Raw genomic sequence first — 22,219 nt, forward strand, 5'->3', positions numbered from 1 at the left:
AACCAAATTTTCTCCATCAAGAACCATGGCAGGTAACATTTTCAGTTTATGTATATATTTTATAAATTGTCTTTCCCTCCCCATTATGTGTGAAATGTTTCTTCTTAAATCTTGAGGCTTCTTCCAGAGTGCCATGAGTTTGGTCTGCTTGCACACTATGTTAGATGTTTCTAGTGATTCATTTTTCTGGATGGAGATGTCTGATGTAGTTCCTGGATTTAATCAGAGCTACTCTTCCATCTTAGGCATCATAGACCCAAGTGCTCCATTACACCTGGAACCACTTTGGCCTTTTCTTTCCAAGTGTTCTCCAGTTCCACCTTCAGTCCATATTTCTCCAGCTTCTCATTTTTCCTGATGTTGTTATCATTCTACAGAATTGCATATACCACCACCTTTGTCTTTCTTTCATTAAGTGTTATGATTATTTATGGCTGATTGACTGGTTTCAGCCTATCTATCTGGATCTGGAAGTCCAACAAAATCTTAGCTTTCTTATACTCCACACATCATCTGTGGGATCTCCCATCTGAAATTAGCAGATCCAGTTGTTACTCTGTGCAGATGTTCTTGTTCACAATAGCAATAGCAGTAGACTTATATACCGCTTCATAGGGCTTTCAGCCCTCTCTAAGTGGTTTACAGAGAGTCAGCATATTGCCCCCAACAATCTGGGTCCTCACAATGTCAGTTGTTTGTTTGTGACATCCATTGTGTACTGTTCTTGCCTTCATCTTACAGACCAGAAATATGTATTGAACTGTCTCTGGGACCTCTCTGCATAGCCTGCTTCTTAGATCCTGTCATGTTTTTAGACAGCTTCAATGTTTCTTGTGTTTACTGTCTGTTCTTGTAGTACTATGATCAACGCCTCGTGCTGTTTTTTGGTCCAGCAACTGCAAGGACTTCCTAAAGTCTGCCCTCTCAGCTATCTGATGTACATCCCATGCAGGGTCTTTTCTTGCCGTGACAGTTCCTGTAATTATTTTCCTCTCATGTCCACTCTTACCTCAGAAATTCTGTCAGCAACTCATCTTCAGGTACCATATTACTGATGTGTTATTGGATGCCCTGGGGATTATCCAGGACAATGGATCCTATTGATCTTAAATAATACTTAAATTATATTTTAGATATTATGACAACAAGCAATAATTAATCAAGAAAATATTACAGGCCTCTTTCTTCCAAAAGTCCTTTTATAACATCTTGATTTCTTTTTCTCATTGAGCTGCATCATTTTCTGAGGACTGTTTCATTTAACAATAATGCCGGGGAGCCTGTTTCCTTTGATGAAAGTGGCCAATTGGTGTCAGGATTTGACATAATCAACTGGATCCCCTTGCCGAATCAGTCTCTCCTTAGAGTCAAAGTTGGAAGCTTAGATGTACATGTTTCTGAAGCAATGAAGTTCACCATTCAGGAGAAAGCCATTGTCTGGCCCACCAGTTTTAATCAGTTAGGCTGGAAGAATTTATTGTGTGATTCAAAAACAACAATAATAAAATCAAAGATTCGAAGATCACATTCTATCGGCGAATAGCCAAAGTGTTAAGCTCTCTATTTTCCCTTCATGAAGTCATAGATTGTTCATCAAACCCCAAATATTTATTACATGAAATTAATTCCCTTCAAAGACAATATGAAAAGCAAAGATTCTAAGCTTCCAAGATCACATTCTAGCAGAAATCCCCCAATTCTTCAGATCTTTAACTTTCCTTCGTGAAGGGTCAGATTGTTCACCAAACTCCAAAAGTTTATATTAATTTAATAAATAGTCCTTTAACTAATATTACAGTAGTGACAACAGCAACAACAATGGAAAGTCTCATAAACCTTTGGAGGCCTGTCCTGACATCTTTGTACTTTGCCAAAGTAACATAAAGGTAAAGGTTACCCTCACACATATATGCTAGTCATTTCTGATTCTAGGGGGTGATGCTCATCTCCATTTCAAAGCCAAAGGGACAGACTGTTCAGAGATGTCTCAATGATTATGTGCCCAGTATAACTAAATACAGAATGTGCATGGAATGCTGTTACCTTCCCACCAAAGTCCCTATTTTTCTACTTGCATTTTTACATGTTTTCTAACTGCTAGGTTGGGAGAAGATCGGACAAGTAACAGACTCCATTATTTGGCACTAGGGATTTGAACCATCGAACTGCCGACATTTTTGATTGACAAGCTGGCTTAGCCACTGAGCCACCACATCACCACTTGCCAAAGTAAAATATGTCCCCAAAATAAACCGTCTTACTTTTGTTTGCTCTATGTGTTTTTTTATATAATTACCATCTTTCCTATAGATTTGTGGAATAATAAAATATTGCTACTCTTTGAGATAAATATGCATAATAAAAATAAATATGTGTATATCTTATTCACACCTTTCAAAAAGTTACTTCTATAATGGTTCCCATCTTTTGACCTTCTAGAGTTTTTTATGTTTACCTTGGTTCTTTTTGGTGGTTGATTTCCCCAGGCTTATGATCCTTGGGGATTTCAATCTGCCTTCCATTGGCAAGACTTCCGAGTCAGCTCAGGAGTTCATGGCTTCCATGACAGCTATGGACCTAACTCGGTTAATTCAACACCCCACCCATAATGGGGGACACATGCTCGACCTGATTTTTGTCTCTGGGCAGTGGTTGAATGATCTAGATTTAGGGAATATTCTCTATCCAACTCTTGTCACGGTCGGATCATTTCCTCCTCAGGCTTGAATTCCATACTGCTACTCCTCACCACACGGAAGTGGAACCGACTAGATGGTTCCACCCCAGGCACCTGATGGACCCTGAAATGTTTCTGATGCAGCTTGGGACTTTTCCTGAATCCCTTGCTCACAGCTTTACTGAAGCCCTAGTGGAAGCCTGGGATAGGGCAACCACTGGGGCTTTGGATCAGGTTGTGCCTTTGCGGCCTCTGACCCTGTGTCAATCGTGGGTAGCTGTCTTGTTTACCAAGGAGCTCCGTGAGATGAAATGCTGGAAAAACCAATAGGGAGTGGTTGGAGGGCCAGCCGGTCTGAATCTGATTGAACACTAGTAAGAATTCAAATTAAATCTTACTTAGTGGCAACAAGAGCGGCAAAACAGCAACATTTTTCCGCTCTTATCGTGTCTGCCGATAACTGCCCAGCCGCCCTGTTTAGGGTGACCTGCTTCTTACTTAACCAAGGAACTGGGAAAGACCCCTTGCAGGATAGGGCTGAAGAATTTGTTCAATATTGTTCAGTATCTGCAGGATAAAATAACTCGGATCCGGACAGGCTTGGACTCTGACTGAGTAGATTCGGGTGAGTCCACAGGGATGAATCTTGTGGAGACTATCTGGGATGAGTTTGACCCTGTGACCCCCGAGGGCATGGACAGGATTATGGGGAGACTCAGTGCTGCCACGTGTGCTGGACCCGTGTCCCTCTTGGTTAGTCTCGGCTTCCCGGGAGGTGACATGAGGCTGGCTCCAGGCGATTACCAACGCTTCGTTGAATGAGGGGTTCTTTCCCACCGCCTTGAAGGAAGGGGTGGTGAGGTGCCTCCTTAAGAAGCCTTCCCTGGATCCAGCTTCTTTAGCCAACTATTGTCTGGTCTCCAACCTTGACTTTGTAGCGAAGGTTGTTGAGAGTGCGGTAGCCCTTCAGTTTCCCCAGTACCTGGATGAAGCAGTCTACTCCATTTCAGTTGGGTTTCAGTCCTGTATACAGCACGGAGACGGCATTGGTCACGTTGGTCGATGATCTCTGGCAGGCCTGGGATAGGGGCTGCTCCTCTGTCCTGGTCCTATTAGACCTCTTGGTGGCTTTCGATACCATTGATCATGGTATCCTACTGTGATGGCTCGGGGTGGTGGTGGAGTGGGGATCACCGTTTTATGGTGGTTCTCCTCCTACCTTTTGGATCGGTCGCAGTTTGTGTTGACTGGACGGGAGGGATCAACCCTGAGGCGCATCATTTGTGTGGTGCCCCAGGGGTTGGTTCTCTCACCCCTCCTGTTCAACATATATATGCAACCACTGGGTGAGATCATCCGTGGTTTTGGGGTACGGTATCATCAATATGCTGATGATACTCAACTTTTCATCTCTACCCCAAACCACCCAAATGATGCCCTTGACGTAATGTCCCGATGCCTGGAGGTTGTGCGGATCTGGATGGGGAGGAACAGGCTCAAGCTCAATCCCTCCAAGAATGAGTGGCTGTGGTTTCCGTCATCCTGATTTGTGTATCTTGTTCCATCTTTGATGATAGGGGGAGAAATTTTAGCCCCCTCAGAGAGGGCCCGCAATCTGGGAGTCCTCATGGATACACAGCTTAGTTTAGAAGAACACCTGATGGACGTGACCAGGTGGAGCTTTTACCAGGTTCGCCTGGTACGCCAGTTGTGCCCCTTCCTGGATTGGGATGCTCTGTGCACAGTCACTCATGCCCTCGTCCTTTCTCGCCTGGACTACTGTAATGTTCTCTACATGGGGCTGCCCTTGAAGAGCACCCGGAGACTCCAGCTGGTCCAGAATGTGGCTGTGCAGGTTATCATGGGGGGCACGTAGGTGCACTCCTTTTAGGCGGCCTGCATTGGTTAACGGTTGTCTTCCAGGTGCGATTCAAGGTACTAATTATAACCTTTACGTGCTCCATGACTTTGGCCCAGGATAACTGTGAGACCACCTACTCCCACCGGTAGCCTCCCACCGTCCAGTGCGATTCCACAGAGTTGGCCTCCTCAAAGTGCCGTCGGCCAGACAGTATCAGCTAGCGATCTCCAGGGGAAGAGCCTTCTCTGTGGGAGTGCCTTCCCTCTGGAATGAGCTGCCCCCGGAGCTTTGTATAACCCTGACCTCCGCTCCTTCCGACGTACCCTAAAAAGTTGGCTTTTCCAGCAAGACGGCATGGCCTGAATAGAATAAAATATAGGATTGATTTGGTTGTTAATTTTAATTTAACTTTTAAATTTTTATTCTAAATATCAATTGGGGTTTTATGGATACTTTATTTAATGCTCTTTTTAATTTTTTAATATGAGTTTTCTTTTATGTTATACGCCACCCTGAGTCTTTGGGAGAAGGGAGGCATATAAATCCAATAAACCTAAACCTAAACCTTTAGGTATATTACTAATTTCATTCATGTTTTATATGTATCAATGACTAAAAAGCTCTTTAGTTAAACAATAATGTTGGAGAAACATTTTGCTGGACTCTAAAGCAGGAGACACAAGAATTAATTAATCTCTTGTATATCCCCTAGACCGTCAAAACCTGAATTCAACATTCTCCTTTTCTCCCTTGTCCTTTCAGGTTCAGCCCCGTTCAGTGTGCAATGAACATTGTCTTTCAGGTCAAAGAAAAGCCATGAAGGAAGGCAAACTATTCTGTTGCTATGACTGCCTTCCATGTGCAGAAGGAAAGATTTCAGAATAAGAGGGTAAAATATGTATCAATAGAATGTATTGATCGAATAAGAACTAATGTTTTGACTGGTTGAGTTCTGCCTCTATCATTCAAGATGTTTTACCTCACCTTTAAGCACAATGAGACACCGATTGTCAAAGCCAACAACCAGAAGCTCTCCTATTTCCTACTATTCTCTCTTCTCTTCTCCTTCCTTTCTGCTTTCCTTTTCATTGGTCGGCCTACCATATTGACATGTCTCCTTCGACAAGTTGCTTTTACCTTCATATTTTCAGTAGCAATTTCTTGTGTGCTGGCCAAAACTATCATTGTAGTTCTTGCTTTCATGGCCACCAAGCCAGGATCTGGAATAAGGAAATGGGTAGGGAACAGATTTTCTGCTTCTATTGTCTTTTCTTGCTCCTTCCTTCAAGCTTCTCTTTGTGTCATTTGGCTGTCAACCTCTGCCCCATTTCCAGATTTTGACCTGTATTCCCTGCATAAAGAAATTATACTGGAATGTAATGAAGGGTCAACTTACATGTTTTATTGTGTCTTGGGCTTCATGAACATTCTTGCCCTAGTCAGTTTCTTGGTGGCCTACCTAGCTAGGAACTTGCCTGACACCTTTAATGAAGCCAAGTTCATCACCTTCAGCATGCTGATCTTCTGCTGTGTGTGGTTGTCTTTTTTCCCAGCCTATCTGAGCACCAAGGTCAAACATATGGTAGCTGTGGAAATCTTCTCCATTTTTGGCTCTAGTGCAGGATTACTGGCTTGCATTTTTTTACCCAAATGTTATATTATTATACTACGGCCTGAACTAAATAAAAGAGAACAGCTAGTAAGGCAGAAATAATACCTCCAAGTTGTTTACTGAGCATCACTGAAAATTCCATGTATTTTATCCTTTTATCATATTTTATCTATTTCTTAAATTATTGTATTCTTTTCCAATTTCATTTTAAACTGTATTTCATTCCAATTCAATTTTAAATCATATTTTATAAAAATTTCATTTTTAATTGCATTTTATAAAATTCCATTTTAAAATGCTTTTATCAAATTTTAGTAATAGTTTTTTTCTGCACTTTGCACTTTGATATTGTCCATGGGCTAATCAATAAAGAATGTCAAAGTCAATTACTATTCGATGTGATAAGCAAGATGTTTACCTTTGAAAATGAGGTTTGTTTAAATATCTCAGTCTTATGAAAACTTTTGCAATCTAGATATATCCCTAGGCTTAAATGAAATCATATTATATTTTAAAAACCTAAAGCAAGTCTTCGTGCTCTTTGTTTTTTATAAAACAAATAACTTCTAATTTCTAAGATTTGGAAGATTGGACCATGTGATGGACTTGTGGGTGTGAACTTTCAACTGGGTGGGGAGACTCAGGAATCTCAGGTTCGGCTTTCCACAGATGTGCCAACATGTCTCTCTTAATAAATTGGAACTTAGAGCAATACTTTGCCTTGGACTCTGATTTAATTTTGGATGTTATTTGGAACCTTGACACATTAATTTTAATCTCCCTATTCTGTTCTTTTCATCACTTATCACATCACGGACATATCGGGCAGATTTTCAGAAAAACATTAACCATATAAGGGGTGGATTGCTATCGGCATTACTGCTGGTTGGGCATGCAAAAAGTTTGTACAAATTCTCGCTTCACTCACATGCCAAACAAATGCTCGTTGTGCATGCGCACTTGCACCTGAAAAGGTCTGCACATACGGACATTAGAAAAGGGGAAAATACATTTTTGCAACGAAGATTGTTCTGTGCATGAGGAGAAAAGAAAATCAAGATGACCCCAACAACGATAGAACCATTCCGAGGGCGTGGCAAGCTGAGTTATTACCTACTCAACCGAACCAGTCCAAATTGGTAGGAACCCACCTCTGAACCATATCCTTCAGTTTTTGTAGTCTAGCCAATGTCTAGAACACTCCAAGGTACGCAGAGAAGTTGATATAATAGATAACCTCCTATTTATTGTATTCATCAAGAAAATATTAATACTGCAGGAGGCATATGTAGTCAATTATGCATTATACACCTTATAGATCAATTCAATTCCCACGGGACTTGGGAAACATTTTATACTGCTGTAATAAATTCAGTCTGGCCCCATGGTATGGCAAAGTGAATTTGGTATCTGGTGGTACCTGGCTCAATATTAGCCACCGTGAAAGGTATTTTGGAAAAGCTGGGTGTTTAGATGGGCATATATCCAAAGAAATGAACTTCAGCATTCAGGAGGCCATTTGTTTTCTTTTTGCATATTTTATTGTTCTCAGTTACAAATACCTCCTCTTTATCTGTAATTGTTTTGACTTTATTAAAAGTTACCCCAAGAAGACATACAGTGACCATTTAGCTGAAATGGTAGAGGATGGAAATGAACTATATGACACTGTCATGGCAAGCACGGTGTCTGCTGTGGTTGTACAAGCTGAATTTATGCTGACTATGACATTATTGTTCCCTTATCAATTTTCATCAAAAAATGAGAAAGTCTGGATTATGATAGCCCAGATGGATTTCACTTCCACTTCTATGCAAAGGAACTGGCCACTGCACTTTATTCATGGTGCTATATCCATTGTGGTTCACTTAGGAGACTTGGTAGGATTTCAGAAATTTGTTAGGGAAAGAAATCTGGCCACCAATCAAGAAGATGGCTTTCTCAAGGATTTTTGGGAAGATGCATTTCAATGTGTGTTCCCCAACTCCATTGGAGAGAAGAATTTTGATGACATATGCACTGGGGAAGAGAAGATAGAGACTGTTCCTTCATTAATTTTTGACATCCACATAAATAGCCACAGTTACACCCTCAACAATGCTGTCTATACTGTGGCACATGCCTTGCATTCTCTATATTCATTCAAAAGAAAACACAAAGTTTTGCCAGATAAAAGTCAACTGAATCCAAATCCTTCAAGCATCATGGCAGGTATCATTTTTAGCATATAAATGTATGTACCTATATATCCAATGCCTGTATAATGTAAATTCTATTCTCACCTGTATCGGTCATATGTTTCTTCTCATCTCCTTACCAGAAATTTAGGAGTTTCTGGGGTTGTGCAACATCTCAGCTATTTCTGGCACTTCACTCTTTGGGGTAGAGAACTGTGATGTAATTTTTGGGATTTTTTTTGGAGCCACTTTCCCAACTTACAACGCAAACTATGATTTTGGCCTTTTGTTTCCACATATTCTCCAGTTCTTTTTTCATGCCCAGCTTCTCCTAGTCTTTCTTTCTTATGTAACTTGCCATTGCTACATCTATTACCACATCTATCTTCTGTTTCTTGTCTACTACCATGATATCTATTTCATTGGCTACTGCCAGCCCATCTGTCTGAATCAGAATGTCTCAAAAAATCTTAGCTTTCTCATCCTCCATGAGCTTCTGTGGGATCTTCCATCTGAACTAGCCAATATTCTATGCAGATGTTCTTGTTCACAATGCCAGCTACTTGGTTCTGTCATTCAGTGCATGCTGTTCCTGACTATATTTTACACTCCTAGTATTGTGGATTGGACCATCTCAAAGATTTGTCTGCATAGTCTGTATCTTGGATCCTGTTTAGGATGGCAAATCCCTGCTTCTATGGTTCTTGTGCTGCTATAATCTGACATTTCTATCTACTAATGGGATTTCCCAATGTTTGACACCTGAGATATCTGTTAAGAGCAGATATCTTGGAGAGTCTTCTATTGCCATGCTCTGATTGATTTTCTTGTCATGTCTGCTGCTGCTTCAGGCATTCCTTCAGCATTCTCTCAGCAGCTCATCTTTAGATGACATCTTATTACTCCCAGATGCTCTGCATCATGTCCAGGACAGTAAATTAACTATTATTAAATGAATACTCTGATAGAAAGCAATAATTAATCAGGAGTGTATTTGGGGGAGGGGTGTCCCCTTTTTCCAAAAGTCTCCTTAGTTCCTTGTCTAATCATTTATATAAAACCTTTCTCACTTTTGTCATTGAGTTGCATCATGTTCTGAGGACCGTCTCATTTAACAATAATGCTGGGGAGCCTGTTTCCTTTGATGAAAGTGGCCAATTGGTATCAGGATTTGATCTAATCAACTGGATCACCTTCGCAAACCAGTCCCTCCTTAGAGTCAAAGTTGGAAGTTTAGATGTACATACTTTACAAGAAATGAAATTCACCATCCAGGAGAAGGACCTTGTTTGGCCTGCCAGTTTTAATCAGGTAGGCTGGATGGTTCCACCACAAAACCGCGGTAGACTAAAGCGCGTGTGACTAAAGCGCGGTGACAAAACCGCACCGTCAAAACTGCGCTACAACAGCGTGCCGACAGAAGCGCGCTGTAACATAACCCTAAAAATAACCCTAAACCTAACGCTAAACCTAACGCTAAACCTACCCTAAACCTACCCTAAACCTAACCCTAAACCTAACCCTAAACCGAGCCCTAAACCTAACCCTAAACCTTACCTTAAGTTAAATCGCGCTTCTGTCGGTGCGCTGTTGTCGGCGCGCTGTTGTCGGTGCGCTTTTGACATCGCCGTTTTAGCGCCGCGGTGTTGTCGGCATGCTTTTGACGTTCACGGTTATGTCGTGCCACGGGCTGGATCCACTTTTTGTGTGACAATCCCTAAAAAGACAACATTAAAAGCAAGACCATGTTCCAGGGGTGAAATTCGGCAGGTTCTGGCAGGTTCTGGACAACTGGTAGTGTAAATTTTGAGTAGTTCTGGGAACCAGCAAACACCACCTCTGGCTGCCCCAAGGATTGGAGTGGGAATGGAGATTTTGCAATATCCTCCCCGCAGGAGTGGGGAGTAAATTGGGATTTTGCAGTATCCTTCCCCCGCCATACCCACTAAGTCACACCTACAGAACCAGTATTGAAAAAAATGAATTTCACCACTACTACATTCTAAAGCAGAAGTCCCCAAATTCTTCAGCTATATGACTTCCCTTCATGAAGTGTTAGATTCAGTGGTGGGTTTCTGCCAGTTCGCACCAGCTCGGGAGAACTGGATGTTGAAATTTACCTATCCGGTGAGAGGAGGTTGGACCTGGAAGTGACTTCTGGAATGCCTGCCCTGGCCCTGTCGCTCATTCGCTCAACCCTGCCCATCCGAAAGCAGCTCCATCACTCACTACCCCCACCTGTCTTCACTATCCTAGCCCAATTCAGTGTCAAGTACCATACCTGGGAGTGGAGGTGGTGAACAGAGAAGCATTGAGAATTCCAGCGGCACAATCCACCAGACAGCAGTGGCAAGCTCAGGAGTTTTCTCCTGGATTCCCTCTGTCCTGCCTTTTCAGATCTCCCAAAGTTCTTTCCCCAACATGTGATAGCTTTGTCCTGGATTCCCCTTTGTCCTGTGTCCTCTGATTTCCAAAAGTTCTTTCCCCAGAGTGTGACAGCTTTCTACTAGATTCCCCAATGTCCTGCCTTTTCAGATCTCCCAAAATTCTTTCCTCAACGTGTGGTAGCTTTTTCCTGGATTCCCCTCTGCCTTGCCACCTTCAATCTCCCAAAGTTCTTTCCCCAGAGTGTGATAACTTTTTACTGGACTCCCCTCTGTCTTGCCTTCTCCAATCTCCCTAATTTCGGCCCACAATTCTCCAGTTGTCTATTTTTGGAAGGTTTTCCCCTCACTTCACCTTCATAGGAGTCATAAAAATTTTTGACACATGGCTTGGGGTGTGGGGTGGTCATGTGAGTGACTGTGCATGAGTGATGTCATGTTGTCCATACCAACCTGGTCACATGACTGCCAAGCCATGCCCACAAAATAGGCCACACCTACAGAATAGGTTCTTAAAAAAAATGAAACCCACAACTGGTTAGATTGCTCATCAAACTCCAGAAGTTTATTGTATAAATGTAATGAATAGTACTTTAACTAGTAATACAACAATGAGAAGCCTCAAAAGCTTTTGGAGGTATGTACTGACCACTTCGAAGGACACTGTTCCATAGTTTGCCAAAGAAAAGTATGTCAAAAAAGTAAACCAAGTTTTCCTCTTTTTTGGCTATATGGTTTTTTAAAATAATTCCCACCTTCCTTAAAGATTTGTGGAATAATTAAGTACTGCGGCATATATGCAATATGTTGCTTGTGTACTGGTTTCCATCTGTTGACATTCAAGAGGTTGAATGTCCTTGGCTTGAGATTTCCTTGGCTTGTTTTCACTATATTACTATTTCCATGCATGTTTTCTATTTATCTGGAAAATAGTTAATGATTGGGTTCTTTTTCCATGTATGTGTTAGTGATTCCCAACTCTAGGGGACGATGCTCATCTCTGTTTCAAAGCCGAAGAGCCAGCAATGTCCGAAGACATCACCAGGTCATGTGGCCGGCATGACTAAACATCAAAGGTGCACGGAACGCTGTTACCTTCCCACCAAAGGTGGTTCCTATTTACATGCTTTCAAATTGCTAGGTTGGCAGAAGCTGCGACAAGTAACGGGAGCTCACTCCAACAACCAGAACCTCTCCTATTTCCTCCCCACGTCTCTTCTCTTCTTCTTCCTTTCTGCTTTCCTTTTCACTGGTCAGCCTACCGTATTGACATGTCTCCTTCGACAAGTTGCTTTTACCTTCATATTTTCAGTAGCAATTTCTTGTGTGCTGGTCAAAACTATCATTGTAGTTCTTGCTTTCATGGCCACCAAGTCAGGATCTGGAATAAGGAAATGGGTAGGAAACAAATTGTCTGCTTCTATTGTCTTTTCTTGCTCCTTCCTTCAAGCTTCTCTTTGTGCCATTTGGCTGTCTACCTCTGCCCCATTTCCAAATTTTGACCTGTATTCCCTGCATTAAGAAATTATAATGGAATGTAATGAAAGGTTGACTTATATGTTTTATTGTGTCTTGGGCTTCATGAATATTCTTGCCCTAGTCACTTTCTTTCTTTCTTTTTTTTTGGTTAGCATGCTATCTTAATTTTATTATACTTGATTTATGATTTATTGTAATTACATTTTACATTCTTTATTTCCCAAGAACTAGTATAAGCTTTTATATTGGCTTCCCACTAAGATTCTTGTAATATGGATGCCTATGCTATTTTTTTTTAAGATTAATCTTTTATTACATTTTCATTTTCCTTTATACAATCACTTAAATACTGTGCAGTTTAAAAAAAAGAAGCAATAAACAACTCATAACACTTCTATCCTACATACACCCTTCCTTCTACCCCTCCAACTTTCATTTCTCCCTTCCAACAATCCCCTCTTCTACTTCCCCTCCCCCTCAGCCATTCCTTTCTCCCCTTCCCACCATCTCACCCTCCTTACATTCCCTTCTCGCTCCCTCTTAATTCCCCCCTCTTCTTTCCCTCTACACCTCGCTTTGGTGTATTTCTAGTATTCATTGGTCTATTTGTTTTGTACTAAAACAAAAGAAAAATAAAAGGAGAAGAAAGAAGAAAAGGAAAAAAAAAGAAAAAAAAAGCCCTAGTCACTTTCTTGATGGCGTACCTAGCGAGGAATTTGCCTGACACTTTTAATGAAGCCAAGTTCATCACCTTCAGCATGAAAATATGAAAATCTGCCAGATATGTCTGTGATGTGATAAGTGATGAAAAGAACAAAATAGGGAGATTAAATGAATGTGTCAAGATTCCAAATAACATCCAAAATTAAATCAGAGTCCAAGGCAAAGTATTTCTGTAAGTTCCAATTTATTAAGAGAGACATATTGGCACATCTGTGGAAAGCCAAAACTGAGCATCCTGAGTCTCCCCAACCAATTGAAAGTTCATGACCTTGCCACACACCCGCAAGTCCATCACATGGTCCAATCTTCCATTGCAATGCTGGCAGTTCCCGCCATCGAGGTCCAGTCAGGTGCAGAGGTGTAGAGACAAAAGGTGACCTTGGCTTCTAGAAAGGAATTTTATTTTTACAACAACACATTCTACTCCTTACTATTCCCCCTCCCAATTCCCCACTAATGAAAAAGCATAGTAAACTGAAAGAGAGTGTGGCAGGCCAAAGATCCAGAAAGCAATATGACTGTAGGCCTGAAATAATGTTTGGAATTAATTTTTGTCTTTCAGGCAAAAAACATCCCTGAACAAGTATGCCCTCCTCTCAATATGTAGGAAGTTAGAAGTTATTTTTTAAAAAAAACAAAGAACAGAAACACTTGCTTTAATATTTTAAAATATAATAAAAATTAATTTAAGCCTAGGGATATATCTAGATTGCAAAAGCTTCCATAAGACTGAGATATTTAAACAAACTTATGTTCAAAGGTAAACATCTTGTTTATCACATGGAATTGTAATTAACATTGACACTGAGTCTTTATTGATTAGCCCATGGGCAATACCAAAGTGCAAAATTCCAGAAATGAATTATTACTAAAATTTGATAAAAGCATTTTAAAATGGAATTTTATAAAATAAAATTTCAAATCAAATTCACATAAAATATGATTTAAAATGGAATTGGAATAAAATACAGTCCAAAATGAAATTGGAACACAGTGCAATAATTTAATATATAGATTAAATATGATAAAAGGATAAAATACATGGAATTGTCAGTGATGCTCAGTAAACAACTTGGTGATATTACTTCTGCCTTACTAGCTGTTCTTTTTTATTTAGTTCAGGGCGTATTATAATAATATAACATTTGGGTAAAAAAATACACGCCAGTAACCCTGCGCTAGAGCCAAAAATGGAGAAGATTTCCACAGCTACCATATGTTTGCCCTTGGTGCTCAGATAGGCTGGGAAAAAAGACAACCACACACTGCAGAAAATCAGCATGCTGAAGGTGATGAACTTGGCTTCATTAAAGGTGTCAGGCAAGTTCCTAGCTAGGTAGGCCACCAAGAAACTGACTAGGGCAAGAATGTTCATGAAGCCCAAGACACAATAAAACATGTAAGTTGACCCTTCATTACATTCCAGTATAATTTCTTTATGCAAGGAATACAGGTCAAAATTTGGAAATGGGGCAGAGGTTGACAGCCAAATGACACAAAGAGAAGCTTGAAGGAAGGAGCAAGAAAAGACAATAGAAGCAGACAATCTGTTCCCTACCCATTTCCTTATTCCAGATCCTGGCTTGGTGGCCATGAAAGCAAGAACTACAATGATAGTTTTGGCCAGCACACAAGAAATTGCTACTGAAAATATGAAGGTAAAAGCAACTTGTCGAAGGAGACATGTCAATATGGTAGGCCGACCAATGAAAAGGAAAGCAGAAAGGAAGGAGAAGAGAAGAGAGAATAGTAGGAAATAGGAGAGTTTCTGGTTGTTGGCTTTGACAATCGGTGTCTCATTGTGCTTAATGAAGATAGCTAGCACAAGTACTGTCATGAAAGCAAAGGAGAATGCAAATACCAAAGAGGTAATTCCTAGAGGTTCTTGATAAGACAGGAAGGTGATCTCTTTGACAATGCATGCATTTTGATGGACGTTTGCATATTGTTCTCCTGGACATCGGACACAGTCATCTGCATCTGAAAAAGAAGATACCACATTGTTAATATTGCTACAGTTGAAAGCAAGATTATACTTGTGGGAATGGATAAGCAAAAAAGATTCCACATTCTCTTCTGCACTGCCTGATCTCTGAACCAAATGTATCATATTTTGAAGTGTAAAAATTCTAATTTTTAAGTGAAATGAGAGGTGAGGTAAAACATCTCAGAGGCAGAACTCAACCAGTCAAAACATTAGTTCTTATTCGATCAATACATTCTATTGATACATATTTTACCCTCTTGTTCTGAAATCTTTCCTTCTGCACATGGAAGGCAGTCATAGCAACAGAATAGTTTGCCTTCCTTCATGGCTTTTCTTTGACCTGAAAGACAATGTTCATTGCACACTGAACGGGGCTGAACCTGAAAGGACAAGGGAGAAAAGGAGAATGTTCAATTCAGGTTTTGACAGTCTGGGGTTATACGAGAGATTAATTAATTCTTGTGTCTCCTGCTTTAGGAGGAGCAAAATGTTTCTCAACATTATTGTTAAACTAAAAACCTTTTTAGTCATTGTTACATATAAGACATGAATGAAAATAGTAATATACCTAAAGAAGCCAAGGTAAACATAAAAAAACTCTAGAAGGTCAAAAGATGGGAACCATTGTAGAAGTAACTTTTTGAAAGGTGTGAATAAGATATATATTTATTTTTATTATGCATATTTGTCTCAAAGAGTAGAAATATTTTATTATTCCACAAATCTATAGGAAAGATGGTAATTATATAAAAAACACAAAAGAAAGACGGTTTATTTTTTGGTCATATTTTACTTTGACAAGTAGTGATGCGGTGGCTCAGTGGCAAAGCCAGCTTGTCAATCAAAAATGTTGGCAGTTCGGTGGTTCAAATCCCTAGTGCCAAATAATGGAGTCAGCTCTTACTATTTGTCCGATCTTCTGCCAATATAGCAGTTGGAAAGCACATGAAAATGCAAGTAGAAAAATAGGGACTTTGGTGGGAAGGTAACAGCCTTCCATGCACATTCTGCATTTAGTTATACTGGGCACATAACCATTGAGACATCTCTGAACAGTCTGTCCCTTTGGCTTTGAAATGGAGATGAGCACCGACCCCCTAGAATCTGGAATGATTAGCATATATGTGTGAGGCAGTGAGTACGGTGAGGATTATGGTTGGTGAGACAAGAGCAGGGCAGCAGCGAGAAGCAACGTCCCCACTGCTGTGTCCAACAGGCATCTCGCGTATATGTCCGCCATTAATGTGAGACACCTATTGGACAGAGCGGCGAGAATGTACCTGCCGCTGCCATGCTCTGCTGCCTCCCACCGTCTCCTCTGACCCCGCCGCTGTGTCTGACAGGCCAGGCACCTCACGTTTATGGCGGACATAAATGTGAGACGCCTGTCAGTCAAACCGGCGAGTATGTCCCTGCCGCTGCTGCACTCCTCCGCCTCACTCTCTGCCTCCTCCGACCCCACCACTGTGTCCAACAGGCCAGGCATCTCACATTTATGATGTACATAAAGAGAGTTTGTTTGAGTGAAGTGAAGAAAGAAACACACACACACAGAGACATACAAATTACTCACAATAAAAAATTTACAAATTAAGTTATAATAATTTTGAATTCCCCCCCTCCCTCCGCCGACCCACATACCTTTTACAGCTGTGTCACAGTCACAGAGGATTTCAACTCTCCTCTTGTCTGCCCGCCATGATAAAAATGTAAAAAATGTAAAAATAAAAAGGCAACTTCGGCAAGATTTGCTGTTGCCAGATCAGGAGGTTGAGAACCACGTGCCTCCTTTGCATAAGGAATTTTTTGCCTTTTAACCCTTGCTTAACTCTGAGCAAGGGTTAAAAGGTGAAAAATTCCTTATGCAAAGGAGGCCCATAGTTCTCTCGCCTCCCCCTGCAGTCAGCACTAAGCAGAGACATCCACTGTGGCTCTGTTAGCAACTACCTTAACATTTTTCCTTTTATTTTTTCTTTTCTTTTCCTCATGACACTGGTGAGGCCCCATCTCCCCTGCCTCCCCTGACTACACATCCCCGGTGTGAGGATAACCTTTACCTTTACATTACTTTGGCAAAGTAAAAAATAGTGTCCTTCAAAGATGTCAGGACAGACCTCCAAAGGTTTATGAGACTTTCCATTGTTGTTGCTGTTGTCATTACTGTAATATTAGTTAAAGGACTATTTATTAAATTAATATAAACTTTTGGAATTTGGTGAACAATCTGACCCTTCATGAAGGGAAGCTAAAGAGCTGAAGAATTGGGGGATTTCTACTAGAATGTGATATTGGAAGCTTGGAAACTTTGCTTTTCATGTTGTCTTTGAAGGGAATTAATTTCATGTAATAAATATTTGGGGGTTTGATGAACAATCTATGACTTCATGAAGGGAAAATAAAGAGTTTAACACTTTGGGTTCTTCTCCGATAGAATGTGATCTTCGAATCTTTGCTTTTATAATTGTTGTTTTTGAATCACACAATAAATTCTTCCAGCCTACCTGATTAAAACTGGTGGGCCAGACAATTGCTTTCTCCTGAATGGTGAACTTCATTGCTTCAGAAATATGTACATCTAAGCTTCCAACTTTGACTCTAAGAAGGGATTGATTCGGCAAGGGGATCCAGTTGATTATGTCAAATCCTGACACCAATTGGCCACTTTCATCAAAGGAAACAGGCTCCCCAGCATTATTGTTAAATGAAACAGTCCTCAGAAAATGATGCAGCTCAATGAGAAAAGGAAATCAAGATGTCATAAAATTGATTAGACAAATATTTAAAGGACTTTTGGAAGAAAGAGGCCTATAATATTTTCCTGATTAATTATTGCTTGTTGTCATTATATCCATAATATAATTTAAGTATCATTTAAGATCAATAAAATCCATTGTCCTGGATAAACCCCAGGGCATCCAATAGTACATCAGTAAGATGGTACCTGAAGATGAGCTGCTGACAGAATTCCTGAGGTAAGAGCGGACATGATAGGAAAATAATTACAGGAACTGTCACGGCAAGACAAGACCCTGCATGGGATGTACATCAGATAGCTGAGAGGGCAGACTTTAGGAAGTCCTTCCAGTTGCTGGACCAAAAGACAGCATGAGGCATTGATGTACTACAAGAACAGACACTAAGTACCAGACACATTGAATCTGTCTAAAAACGTGACAGGATCTAAGAAGCAGGCTATGCAGAGAGGTCCCAGAGACAGTTAAACACATATTTCTGGTCTGTCAGATGAAGGCAAGAACAGTACACAATGAAGGGCACGATCAACCAAAAGACATTGTGAACAGGAACATCTGCACAGAGTAACGACTAGATCTCCTAATTCCAGAGGGGAGATCCAACAGATGTTGTGTGGAGTATAAGAAAGCTAAGATTTTATTGGACTTCCAGATCCAGATAGATGAGCCGAAACCAGTCAATCAACCATAAATAATCATAGCACTTAAGGACAAAAAGACAAAGGTGGTGGTATATGCAATGCTGTAGAATGACAGCAACATCAGGAAAAATGAGAAGCTGGAGAAGTATGGACTGAAGTTGGAACTGGAGAACACATGGAAAGAAAAGGCCAAAGTGGTTCCAGGTGTAATGGGAGCACTTGGGGCTAGAATGCCTAAGATGGAAGAGTAGCTCTGATTAAATCCAGGAACTACATCAGATATCTCCATCCAGAAAAATGCAGCACTAGGAACCTCTAGCATAGTGTGCAAGCAGACCAAACTCCTGGCACTCTGGAAGAGGACTCAAGATTCAGTAAGAAACATTTCACACATAATGGGGAGGGAAAAACAATTTATAAAATACATATATAAACTGAAAATCTTACCTGCCATGATTCTTGATGTAGAAGATTCGGTTGACTTGTACCTGGCAAAAGTTTGTGTTTCCTTTTGAATGAATATAGAGCATCCAAGGCATGTACCACAGCATAGACAGCATTGTAGACAGTGTAACTGTGGCTATTCATGTTCATATCAAAAATTGAAGAAGGGAGAGCCTCAATCTTCTCCTCCCCAGTGCATATGGCATCAAAATTCTTCTCTCCCCTGGAGTTGGGGAACGCACATTGAAAGGCATCTTCCCAAAAATGCTTGAAAAAGCCATCTTCTTGATTGGTGGCCAACTTTCTTTCCTTAACAAAATCCTGAAATCCTACCAAGTCCCCTAAGTGAACCACAAAGGATATAGCACCATGAATGAAGTGTAGTGGCCAGTTCCTTTGAATTGAAGTGGAAGTGAAATCCATCTGGGCTATCATAATCCAGACTTTGTCAGTTTTTGATGAAACTTGATAAGAGAACAACAACCTCATACTTAGCATAAATTCAGCTTGTACAACCACAGCAGATGCCATGCTTGCCATGACAGCGTCATATAGTTCATTTCCATCCTCTACCATTTCAGCCATCTGGTCACTGATTGTCTTCTTGGGGTAACTTTTAATAAAGTCAAAGCAGATTCCTCTCTGGGCAAACATTGAAACCATTGTAGGTATAAACCAATCTCCATCATTATAGTTTAGAGAAATCATCCCCACCCATGTCCACCCAAAATATAGCAATAATTGAAGAATCCCCCTGTATTAAAGCATATTGTTAGGAAACATCCATTGGAAAACATCTCCATGATTATTGATAGGTGCCGAACCATAGATGAGCTTAGGAAGAAATATAATTGCAATGTGTTACTGTTGTAAGGATGCAAAATTTAGTGACAGAATTGATGCATTGAGTAAAGACAGTTTATAGTTTACAGTGTGTAATGCTTTGCCTAGTCATTGGATTCACTGAACATTTTGACATATCATGTACATTTTTATAATTTTGTATGAAAAACAAAAATAGAAGCTGACCAAAATAAAAACATGCAAACCGGTCAAAAAAGATTTTTGTTTTAATTTCTCAAGTGTTAATTATTTCAAGGTTCTTAGTTGTTTTCTTTGATCAGAATCCTTGTGAAACCTCAACCCTCATGTTTCTTCTCTTTGAAATGAATTCTTTAGCTATCCCACAAATTAGTAACTGGTTGAGATTATAAACTCAACATTCCTAATGTGCTGTTGGGAAGGAAGGAGGGAAGGAAGGAAGGAAGGAAGGAAGGGACAGAGGGAGGGAGAGAGAAAGGAAGGAAGGAAGGAAGGTAGGTAGGTAGATAGGTAGGTCATATAATTTGTATGATTGGGGAGAAAACGAGAGCATATTACACCTGTTGAATCTTGTAGTTGCACAGAATATTTGCCATATCCAGAGCGATCTTTGTATAAGGTCCTCCAATGACAGCTACTTCATTGTTCTGGCCATCACACTTGTAATTGGGAGTGAATTTGCCCTTTGTTGAAAGAAGCTCCAGTGCACCACGATAGGTCCAGGTTCCGATGTAGTTGCTGTTGTAAACATGGAGGCCCAAGGTGATGTTGGGTAGGAGGTGAGGGTTTTCCTTGATTTCTTTCAAAGCAAATTCCAATGCCAGAATATGCTGATAGTTTTGTGTCAAATCCCTGTAAGATGATGATATTAACTCACTATTCTCTGTCAGAATGAAGAATGCATTGCTTTCCAATGGCAATCACTAGGGGATTTTAAAGCTGGAAGGGAACTATTGTGACACTTTTTCCTTAGCCTGACAACAAGTGGCAAGAAAGACCTATTTTTACTTGTCATCTCAAAATGAGCACTTGGAGATAGGAAAATTGTCCAGATCTTACATGTCAACTATGAAGCATACAGTTCATGCCACTTAGAATGGATTTCATTTGGAAAGTAAAGCCCATTTTCTCACAAAGCCCACATCTGAGAATATAGTCTGTGATTTTGGAAACTTTAGACAATAATAAATTAGTTCATATATAACTTTACAGGGGACTCTAAAGATTGACTGAATGCAAAAGAATATCAGAAATTTAAGGGAAATTTAAAGGACTAGGAACAATGAGGAATGAAAAATCAAAGACTAGGCAAGTTTTCCTTAGGTGGCTTACGTTTTGCAGATGATGCGAACAGAAATTTTTAGAGCCTACATTTTTCAGCATTCTAGCATAAAAATATTGCATTAATAAAAGCGGCCCATGAAACGCATTGACTAATATTGAAGAACCAGAGAATGTACAGAGTCAGGGTATTCATAGCAAGAGCAGTTCATTTAATGAATGTGACAAATTAAAATGTCTTACATAGGAAATCCAGGGTTTTCATGTGAGGGTGGGATTTCAAAGGAGAGTGGTTCAGCAAGCATATAGAATTGGAAGGTTATGACACCCAGGTTCAACTCTCCTGCCTTTAAATATCTGGGAATGGGAAGAGGTTCACTGACCAGACATCGGCCAAGAGCAAAGCTGTACATTATCTGAGACTGCAATAGAACCAATAGTGGAATCTTAGGCATCATGCCAGGAGATTTCCTCCACATCTCTTCCTATCTGTAATTTAAATGTCCCTGAGCAGACTCCCTCTTAGAGTACAGAACATAAAGTATCAGGAAAATAGAGCTTTCTGCCTTTCTGCTTTAACAGCTTCCAAGATAAAGGGAAGATTCTTTGTGTCATTTAGTCTTAATGTTCTTGCCAGTAGCATCTGGAATTCCACTGAGAATTCAGAAAAGAGTTTGATAATAATAGTATTATAAGAGGATAGGTTGGGGCAGGATAGGATAAAAGGGTATGGCAATTAATTTCCTTTTCAGAGCAACATTTAACTTGGCCCCAAAACAATTACAGATTAACAGGATGTATTTGTTACTGAAAACAGTAAAATGTGCAAAATGAAAACAAAATATTAATACAGAAAGAAAAACTCTCAAGATTCATTTCAACGAATGGACCGGAAGTTTATAGAAACATGAAACCAAGATCGCCCCTCCAAAGTTTTTCAATCCCACTCCCAGATTCCTTCTTTAGATCTGCCACTATTTTGCTCTTCCACAACCACCACCACTACCCCTATGCTGCTTGGGTCTACTGTCCCTGCTTTGAACCATAAATGCATGCCATTGCACTTTTCCACCAAAATGTTTCAATCTCTCCTCCATTTCTTCTAAAACAAAATTGGATATCTACAATTCTATATCTACAATGGCAGTGTAATGACTGGATTTAATCTCTTTTAAATACATAAACCTTATACACACAATCTTATACACAAAATAGCTATAACCATTATTCTCAAAATCTATTCACCATATTCTTCAATAATGCTTATTAAACATTTTAACATTTTCTGTTATTTAATTGATATGCAATATTCTTATTTTCTTGATGAATACACTAAATAGGAAATTATCTATTCAATCAACTCCTTCTCTGGATTTCG

General features: G+C 40.1%; 2 protein-coding genes across 2 annotated transcripts; one reads left to right on the top strand and one right to left on the bottom strand.

The window, feature by feature from the left end:
* Nucleotides 1-5,508: 5,508 nt before the first annotated feature.
* LOC116521825 (vomeronasal type-2 receptor 26-like) lies at nt 5,509-6,252 on the top strand. Its single transcript, XM_032236474.1, has one exon. The coding sequence runs from the start codon at nt 5,509-5,511 to the stop codon at nt 6,250-6,252; it is 744 nt and encodes a 247-aa protein (XP_032092365.1).
* A 7,742-nt stretch (nt 6,253-13,994) lies between these two features.
* LOC116521826 (vomeronasal type-2 receptor 26-like) lies at nt 13,995-19,401 on the bottom strand. Its single transcript, XM_032236475.1, has 3 exons — nt 18,742-19,401; nt 15,154-15,280; nt 13,995-14,893 (listed from the first exon to the last, which is right to left on the bottom strand). Exons 1-3 carry the CDS (start codon nt 19,399-19,401, stop codon nt 13,995-13,997), a joined length of 1,686 nt encoding a protein of 561 aa, XP_032092366.1.
* Nucleotides 19,402-22,219: the final 2,818 nt, after the last annotated feature.

The sequence above is a fragment of the Thamnophis elegans genome, chromosome Z, assembly GCF_009769535.1.
Source record: "Thamnophis elegans isolate rThaEle1 chromosome Z, rThaEle1.pri, whole genome shotgun sequence".
In the NCBI taxonomy this organism is placed as follows: Eukaryota; Metazoa; Chordata; class Lepidosauria; order Squamata; family Colubridae; genus Thamnophis; species Thamnophis elegans.